Here is an 8,861-nt window from a genome sequence, read left to right on the forward strand (position 1 = left end):
AATGCAAAAAAAAAAAAACCCAATAGTCACTTGGATTTTGAATTTCGCCCCCAAAAATTGTTTTGTTGCAAAAAAACCACTAAAAGTTTGGTTTCGTTGTAAAAACACCCCCAAAAATTCAAAAAAAAATTAAAAAATCACAAAAAATTCTAAAAAAAACTAGAGACAATTCTAAGACCTTTTGTGAAATTTTATTTCAAAAATAATATCCTTTGCATCATATTTTATGGAGAGTAAGTTTGAAAAAAAAGAAAAATGTGCAAATCATTTATTAATTCGAGTTAAATGCATAGTTAATTATTTACTAATCCAAAAATCATGAAACAATTTTTTTAGTCTTCTTACATGATCCTCTATCTTCTAAAAATACATGAAATCTTGAAATAGTTATTGTAACGTGCAGGATTGAGTAAATGTGTTGCAGATAGATTAATTCATAACTAATCCATAACACCTCCAAAATTAGTGAAACCACTTTTATCAGTTTACTTAAACAATTATTTGTATAGGAAAAATAATTGTAGACATGAAAAAGTTAAAATAACATGAGTTAATAAATGAGCTGCACATTTTTCTTTTTTTTCCAAACTTCCTCTCCATGAAATATGATGCAAAGAATATTATTTTTGAAAACAAATTTCACAGAAGGTCTTAGAATTGTCTCTAGTTTTTTTTTACAATTTTTTTATGATTTTTTTATTTTTCTGAAATTTTGGGGGGTTTTTTTCCAACAAAATCAAATTTTTGGGGGATTTTTTGCAACAAAACAACTTTTGGGGGGATCAAAATCCAAGTGACTTTTAGGGTGGTTTTTGCATTTTTCCCTTATGATATCGTCCAGCTTGATCATTAGCCTGACGAGTGAAAATCCCTACTTAAACTGCAACAGAACCACCAAAAGGATTGCTCAGATCACCGAGTCAAGCATTATAGCTGTTAAGTCTGTTACAGAAAACATGGGATTATCCCGAGATCCGAGCAGTTGGAGTGAGAAAAGATTTCTAGCTGCATGCCCCAAGCAAGTCTGATTCTTCAGAAACGAGACGACTACAGCACAGACACGAGCTCTGAAAAGTTAGCAGCAGCTCATCGTTCACGACGGACCAGGCTCCTCCTTCCCTCTGTACAGCCTCTGCCGCCGGCCGGCCGGCCGGTCTACGAGACCGAGTACCGCCGGTTCTTCGACGACGAGCTGGACGACTTGGACTCCAGCGGCTTCGCCGACGACCGCGGGCTCTGTGAGCTGCCGGACGTGTCCGACCCCTTACCGACGACCTCCCCGGGGAGCTTCCCGCCGCCGATCCACAGCTTGTCGAAGATCCTCCGCGACCGCGACGACAGAGACAGTCTGCTGCTCTGGTTGGCAGCGCTGCCCCTCGCCACCAGCCGCCGGCCGCCGTCGTCGTCGCCCTGGTCAGCCAGCTTCAGGCTTCCCAGCTGCTTCTTCAGGGCACCAGGGGTCGGGGGCTCCGGGAGCGCGCGGTCCTCCTTCCAGTCGTCGTCCTCCAGGCGCGCCATGCACCGCGCCACGCTGCCACCGTTGGCTGCCGCGCCCGCGGCCGTGGCCCCCGCGGCACCCAGCTGCTCGAAGAAGAGGACCTGGACCACGACGCGGAGCGGGAGGCGGTCGTTCTGCGCCGCGTGGATGCATGCCCCCTTGGAGAGCTTCTTGACGTCCATCAGGCTGGAGATCTTCCTCTTATCCATCTTGGGTAGGCTGGGATGCAACTGAAGATCACAAGGGCAGAAGAGAAGTGAGAAATATAAACGAACTGATCTTGATGGCTTGAGAAAGATGAAAACAAGATTTAATGTACATTGTCGCCATCAAATTCAAACATACCTTCAGAAAGATATCGATGGCGGTGTACAATCCATCATGCCTTGGTCTAGCTGATTCAGGCATGGACATTGCCAACCCCACAAAGCTTGAAACTGACAGATTAGGATCAGAGGCAACCTCAGCTAAGTACCTGTCAACAAGCCTGCATAATGCTAGTAATGATTCGTCATCCACATTCGTCTCAAACATATCTTGATCAAGGTTGTTGAGAAAGATTCCATCTTCAGCTACTCCGGCGCGCCTCATGTACCTACTGACGAGTGTCTGGACTAGTTGAACATCATAAGTGGTCTGAGCCGGCGGCTTGGACGGGATCAGAAGATCACTGGCTGAAGCCTTGTGTAGCTGCAAGACAATCCTGTCCATGAATTCTTCCTTCAGGAGCTCTCCAGCTCCTATCAGGACAGTGACTTTCAGTAGCTTCAGGAAGAATCGGCACGAACATCCCGAAGATCCCTTGTCCGAGGGCAATAGCCAAACGATGGTTTCAAGCAGATGCTTGTATGAAGTGGAGTAAACATCGTCGACCAGCGTGTCACAACATTCAGGAAGCCATCTAGCAGCATAAGCCTCGAGAGCTTCTACAACGGCATCAGAAGGGATCCTTCCTCTGGACTTAACCGCAACCATGGCACGCCTGTAAAGGTCTACATCCAGTTCACACAGATCTTCAACCCACCAGTCCTTCGGAACCGCCTGCGAGCTTTTGCGAGTTTCCACTATCTCATCAGAGGATGCAGATTTCCGGTTGTAGGTGTATGACCACATTACATTTGATGGGTTAACGATAACTTTGGTAGCGATAGAATCTATGCATCTTCCAACCAACTTTAGCTCCTCAGACCATGGTAACAATGCATCAGTGGTCTGCAGCGCTATGATGGAGTCCTTCCAGCTTCTGAAGATACCAGAATTCAGGAACACTTCGATCTTAAATATCAGATTGCTCTTCTCGACATCCTCGGTCATCCCAAGGTACTCTGCTGCGCACCTTGCAGCAACAACACTGTATGCATTGAGGGTCACAACCATGCCATAGCAGAACTTCGCGCAGATTTCAAAGGTTTTCACTCCACCAGGAATGTCTTGTATGACAACTTCATCAGTGCCGTTCTGACTGGCCTCAATTATCATCCTCTGTAACAAGCTACTCTTGGAAAGAAGAGGGAACTGCAAATAGACGGTAAAGCTATCAAAATTACAGAGACTAAGCTCTCAAGTTTTTGTAGGAAAACGGCAATCATTGAACATTAGACATTTCTAGATTTTCTGTTGAGCAGATTCAACAAGTGGACTTCTTTAATTGCAATGTACGTGCATTGTTGTCACCTAGTAGCATAGAGGAAACTCAGGGAATTGACGAATGGTCTAAAGAAACGGCATGAAAGATTTTGAAAGCAACAAAGTTCCAAATTACAAGTGGCAGCTGACAAAAGATGTTACTATAGTAGCATCTTCTAGTGTGCTAATAGCTGTATATTGGCGGATCCATTGTTTCAACTCTCAAGTACTAAGAGTGGCTTAAGACACAACAATATAATATACTTTGGTTCATAACTGAGTAAAATGGTACGGAGTTACCTTGTGCAGATAGAACCTTGCTTCATCGACATGGATGACGATATCTGACGGAAGGTGGGACAGCACATATCTGCATGAGATCAACTTGGTCAGAGTTACATAACTGTAAATGAAGATGCATCGCAATAGAAAATAGCACATGACAGAAAGAAAAACGTTGAAAATTGCATGGGCAAGTAAGAAGAATTAGATTTCCTGCTTGCCAAAAAGGCTAAAACTGGTGTTCTTGTCAATTGGTCAGCAAGCATTCCATGACAATGATGGTTATGCTACAGAATTTCCAGGTATTTATCAGAACATGCAAAGCAAGTACTTGTTGGTTAACACATAGAAATGGCATCTCCTAATCAGCACAACACAGCAGGTAAAACTTTCAGAGTATTTCAAGTACATGCACAGTTTCCCTTTTTTTCAAACTTTCTTGTACTTGTACTTACTATAATTGAAATGGATGTAGCTCTCCTGCTTTCCGTAAGTGAGAGAGAGAGAGAGAGTAATTCCAAGAAACCAATTTTTTTATTTAAAAAAACTCGCTTTCTGGCTGTATATTCGTGTTCGGTTCAAGACATACAGGTGCACTTCAACAAATAAAAAGAAAAACTTTGCTAAGAAAACGAAGGCAAGCCTTTTCAGCTAAGGAATAAATGTTCAAGATCCAGTAGTCTTGGCCATGCCCATGTGGTTCTAGCCTTCTAGGCAAAGGGTAAGAACATGAATCAAACATACACTTAGATTAACTACCATCTTTTCAAGTAAAATGAGAATCTTGTGGTCTTCATCACAACTAGTAAAAACAGAACCTTATGATCCTCACCAGAACAACCACAACTACTATGTTTTGTTTGTTTGTACAGCCAAAAGGGACTTTTGGGTGGCAAAAGGTTGGGCGCCTTGGTCAAATGCCGTGCAGTGAAACCCACGTAGCTCACGAGCACTCGAGCAGCAGCAGCAGCAGCAGCAGAAGAGTTTCTATAAGACCGTAACCCAACGAAAAGGCACTCTTTTTTTCAACAAATCAAGAGCTCACACAGACACGCGCGCCGAAAGATTCATACTTGCAGAAGAAGCGTTTTTATTTTCAGATAGCACAGCATTGTTTTGTTTCTGCAAATAAGAGAGGAGACCTAGGAATCGACCAAGAAAACATCTAGGGCGTAGGAAATCAACAACAGGCTTGCTATTGCGCCAAACCAACTGACATTGCATTGTTCATGCCAAGACAGAGAAATGAAATAAAACAAGGCAAGAACTTTTCTCCCTTCTGCTTCTTCATTAAAACGAAAGCAAGAACTTTCAGTGAAAGAGAAGAAGAGAGTGACCAAGAACATGCCTTTCCTTTGGATCATGCCAGCCGCCAAGAAGTAGAAACGGCTTGCAATGGCAAAGGGAGGAGGAAGGGGACGAGCTCACCTGGAGCCGCTGCCGTTGGTCTGGAAGGCGTCCGGCTTGGAGCCAAGCTTCATGAACTTCATGGTGAAACACAAGAGGCTCTCTCTCTCAAACTCTTCTCCGCGACAACTTCTCTGCAGCTTCAGCTCAGTGTGTTCCTTGCTTACATTTCACGACTCCTGCCTGCTGCACCGGTTCTTTCGTTGCTCTGTTCAGGGAGCAGTGGAGACCAGCGCAGCAGCTAGTAGGTCGTAGTCCCAAGAAACACACACGGGAGCAGAGAGAGAGAGAGGAGAGGGGCGAATGGTTTGGTGAGAAGAGGGGTGGTGGCATTTACTCGTGGCTCTTTACTGCTACTCGTGCCGCGTTCGCCTACCCTAGCTGAGAAAATTCAGACTATGTTAAGGGGATTCTGGTCGCGGGCGAAAATTTTATTGTGAAGGGATTTTTGTTCTCTTAGTGTTTTAACGGATTTTTTTCATAATTTTCGTTATGAAGGGATTCTCAGAGTCATTTCCTTCAGGATGGGATTCTCTCTCATTTCTCTTCGTGATTCTCCTCGAAGTGAAGCTGTTGGAGATGAAATAAAATAAAAGGAATATGAACGGGGAAGAGAATCGGGAATGAAGGGAATATGGTTAGAGATAGTCTCATCTCCAACCATATTCCTTTCATTTCGTTCCCTTTCCGATTCTCTTTTCCGTTCTCATTCTTTTTATTTTCTCTTATCTCCAACAGCTTTCTTTCGAAGGAAATCGCGAAGTGAAAGGAGAGATAATCCCGTCCTGAAGAGACTAACCCTGAGAATCCTTTAGTGACGGGAACTATAAAGGGAAACCATTAGAACACTGAAGGGAACAAAAATCTGTTCATGACAGAATTTTTGCCCGCGACAAGAATCCCTTAGGCGTAGTCTAAGATAAGCAATCAAAAAACGACATCAGGGAGCGAGAGATTCACATAATACCACCCTGCAACTCAGTTTCAGTACACCACTTTCCCCCTCTCTCTTCCTATTTCTTTTATTCTCCAGCCTAAATTAGCATGCACTATGATCTTTTTGCCCCTGCAATCACAACTCACAAATTTTTACTCCATATTGGTTGGATCAAACCAGTGATCAAAAAATTAGCAACAATGCTATCTGGTTTGGTCAACACTGCTATCTGGTTGATCTAACCATTACGGAGTGAAAATCCGTACGCTGTGATTGTATGAGCAAAACGGTCATAAACATGCTAATTTAGGTTCAAAAATAAAAGACATATGGAGGGAGAGGGAAAATTTTGTGCTAAGACGAGTTACAGCTTATAGGTGGCCTTCTGTCTTCTGTGGACGTCGCATAGTCCTTGCGCGGTGTTTTCTTGTCTTAAATTTGCTTTGTTTCTTTGTCACATGGAAAGTATTTCCGTACTTTAAATAAGCTTTTCGTTCCTTTGAATTACTATTGGATGGAGATTTGCTTAATATCTTATCCTGCAGAAAAGCTGCAGGATGAAAACATGTGTTGACTATGGTGTCCAAAGTTCGTGTTTTACGCATGTCGCTGTCAGTGTTACTCACATCACAGGTGAAATTATTCATCAGTTATTAATGATTGTCTTTCAGGAACCGGATTGAAAGTTTAGTGTGATTGGTCTTAATACCCCTTGAGAGTACAATCTCGCGTCACAACCAAAATAGTCCATCCAACACAGAATCAATTGGGCATGTTTTGAACTCAGGATTTTATGAGTTTGACAAAATTTTGATAGAATCCCTACCTTTCAGACGCATCCTACCCTTGCACTGAAGAATGTATAGAAAGGATTCAGGTGTGTGCAGCGCGAGCATAGTAACACAGAGTGCGGTTGCGGGCACAAGTTCAGAATGGTTACCAGTATACAGCGGCAGGAATGCATGGTTTCAGTTTCAGGACTTTGGCACGGTCAACGCGTAGACGCCAGCTCCAGCCTACTGGCCTCTGGCTTGGTCTTTTTGGTGTGCTTAGTTACTAGAATGTTCTCCAACTTAATCTGATAGATATCTATAATCTTATAAAGAAACGTAATCACTGTTACAGTCAGATCCGACGGATATAAATATATAGCATTATTCTGGTGTGAGAGTGATTCAAGCTTCACTCTCCAGCCTAGTCTAATAAATAGATACTCAACATTCACTTATATAGACGGATCTATTGTTCAGTGTCGTAAAATTATTTTTATACGAGTAAATAATTATGATATCAATTATTATATCAGCTCATGTGGCATCATATTTAGTCAATCAAAAACTCAACTTAGCTTATCTACACAAATAAAAAAACTAAACAATCTTCTTTTCAATAAATATGATTTTACTCAACCTAATTTTTAATAAATATAATTTTACTCAATCTAATTATAAATTATAAGATGCATTACTGAGAAATCTCGTCTTGTAAACCAAACACACTGCCTATACTATTCCGTAAGCGGTGCTACTGACATCCGGTCGCACTTCCGTCCGTGGGTACCACTGTCAGCGAGCAACACTAGGAGCAAGGATATAGTGCGGCGCATACAGCTGTTGCTCTCCATGTGGTTCTGCTCTAACTGAGAGTGTAGCTGCGTGATACTGGTCGGCAGCAGCCTCCAAATTTAGCCCCTGTGCAAAAACTGTGGCCGCTGCTGCCGGCACAGTGGCTGATCATGCAAAGGGGGAAAGGAGCTGCAAGTGTTTGTTGGGAACCGGCGATTGCCGATTGGGGTCGGCACCAGGCAGGAGGGGGTCCATGGCCTTGGCATGCACACAAGGGGCCGAGGCATGCATGCAGGATGCAGCAGCAGGGGCTGCCTTTCTCGCCCTCCACATTTTGGACCGGACCCTCTAGTTCTTCCTTTCTTTTCTGATAGCATCCTGTGCGTTTTTCTGTTCCTTATACATAGTTTTTTCTTCTATCCCTTAGAGCATTTCCAGCGGAGCGGATGAAAATATGCGGCTCCAGCAGACACGCTATTTGGATCGGCATCATACGCTATCCCCACTCCAACAATCGGCAAATGTAGCGGCCTGAAAGTCCCTCGCTATGTCCTGTGCACGTCGTGGGAGGATACAAGCAGCAAGTTTTTGCTACTGTGCAGGACCGGATGAACAGTGCCAAATTTCCTCTAAAATCAAAATTGTGATCTTCTGTTGCTAAAAAATTCTAAAAAAATTTATACGTGTTCCATAATACATGTGACTAATTTCTAAAATTATTTTCAACCCTAAGTTATATGATGAAAAATTGAGTTCTTACTTAGGGATAATTTCTAGGATAGAAGACTAGTATTTCAAAAATCTTAAAAAAATTACTAATATTCTTCTTATATGATGGATTAATTTCTAAAATTATTTTTAACCCAAGATTATATGTGAAAAAATGAGTTACTTTGTAATGCTTCATTTATACGTATTTTTATCATTTCATGTGAATAGTACCAAAATTTTAAAAAAAAATCAAAATAGTGGTCTTATATTGCTCAAAAATCCTAGAACTATTTGTACGTATTTTATAATGTGATGACTAATTTATAAATTATTTCTAGCTCTATGTTATATAGTGAAAAAAATGAATTCTTTATAGCCGTTAAACAAAATAGTCGTTGGAATATAGCTGTTGAACAAAATAAACATTAGAATAAAGCCGTTGTAAGAAATGGTCATTATGAATAAAATATAGTATATGAGATATGAAGAGTAGGATTTGGTTAGTCTGCTGTAGTGTGTAGAAATATAGAGTGAAAATCTTTTAAAGTGGATAGCTAAATAGATATATAGCCAGCCAAATTTGGTTAGTCTGCTGAAGTTGCTCTTATAAGGAGAATTTATGAAGTTCTCATTTTTCACTACTTCCTCCTGTGTGCAGTCCAAAGCAATAAACCAGACAACGCATATATCTCCCTACAAGACTGACGGTCACAAAAAAAAAATGACTTAGGTGATGAGGATATTGTTTTGTTTTTGGTGGGTTCTTCTTTTTTTTTTCCTATTCCCCGTGTGCATTTTGGTCATACAAAATCCATAATCAAACCATATCTTTTTT

At 41.8% G+C, this 8,861-nt stretch overlaps 1 protein-coding gene across 1 annotated transcript; it reads right to left on the bottom strand.

Moving 5' to 3' along the window:
* Positions 1–831: 831 nt before the first annotated feature.
* Positions 832–5,107, bottom strand: LOC133926373 (BTB/POZ domain-containing protein NPY1-like). Its single transcript, XM_062372298.1, has 4 exons — positions 4,835–5,107; positions 3,425–3,494; positions 1,844–3,013; positions 832–1,728 (listed from the first exon to the last, which is right to left on the bottom strand). Exons 1-4 carry the CDS (start codon positions 4,894–4,896, stop codon positions 1,156–1,158), a joined length of 1,875 nt encoding a protein of 624 aa, XP_062228282.1. The 5' UTR covers positions 4,897–5,107; the 3' UTR covers positions 832–1,155.
* Positions 5,108–8,861: the final 3,754 nt, after the last annotated feature.

This window comes from Phragmites australis, chromosome 8, assembly GCF_958298935.1.
Source record: "Phragmites australis chromosome 8, lpPhrAust1.1, whole genome shotgun sequence".
Taxonomy (NCBI): domain Eukaryota; kingdom Viridiplantae; phylum Streptophyta; class Magnoliopsida; order Poales; family Poaceae; genus Phragmites; species Phragmites australis.

Coding starts and splice junctions, on each gene's coding strand:
- LOC133926373 (XM_062372298.1), bottom strand. CDS start 4,896: ATGAAGTTCATGAAGCTTGGCTCCAAGCCGGACGCCTTCCAGACCAAC. Junction 3,014..3,424: donor CAAGGTTCTATCTGCACAAG/GTAACTCCGTAC, acceptor GTCTATTTGCAG/TTCCCTCTTCTTTCCAAGAG. Junction 1,729..1,843: donor CCATCGATATCTTTCTGAAG/GTATGTTTGAAT, acceptor TGTGATCTTCAG/TTGCATCCCAGCCTACCCAA.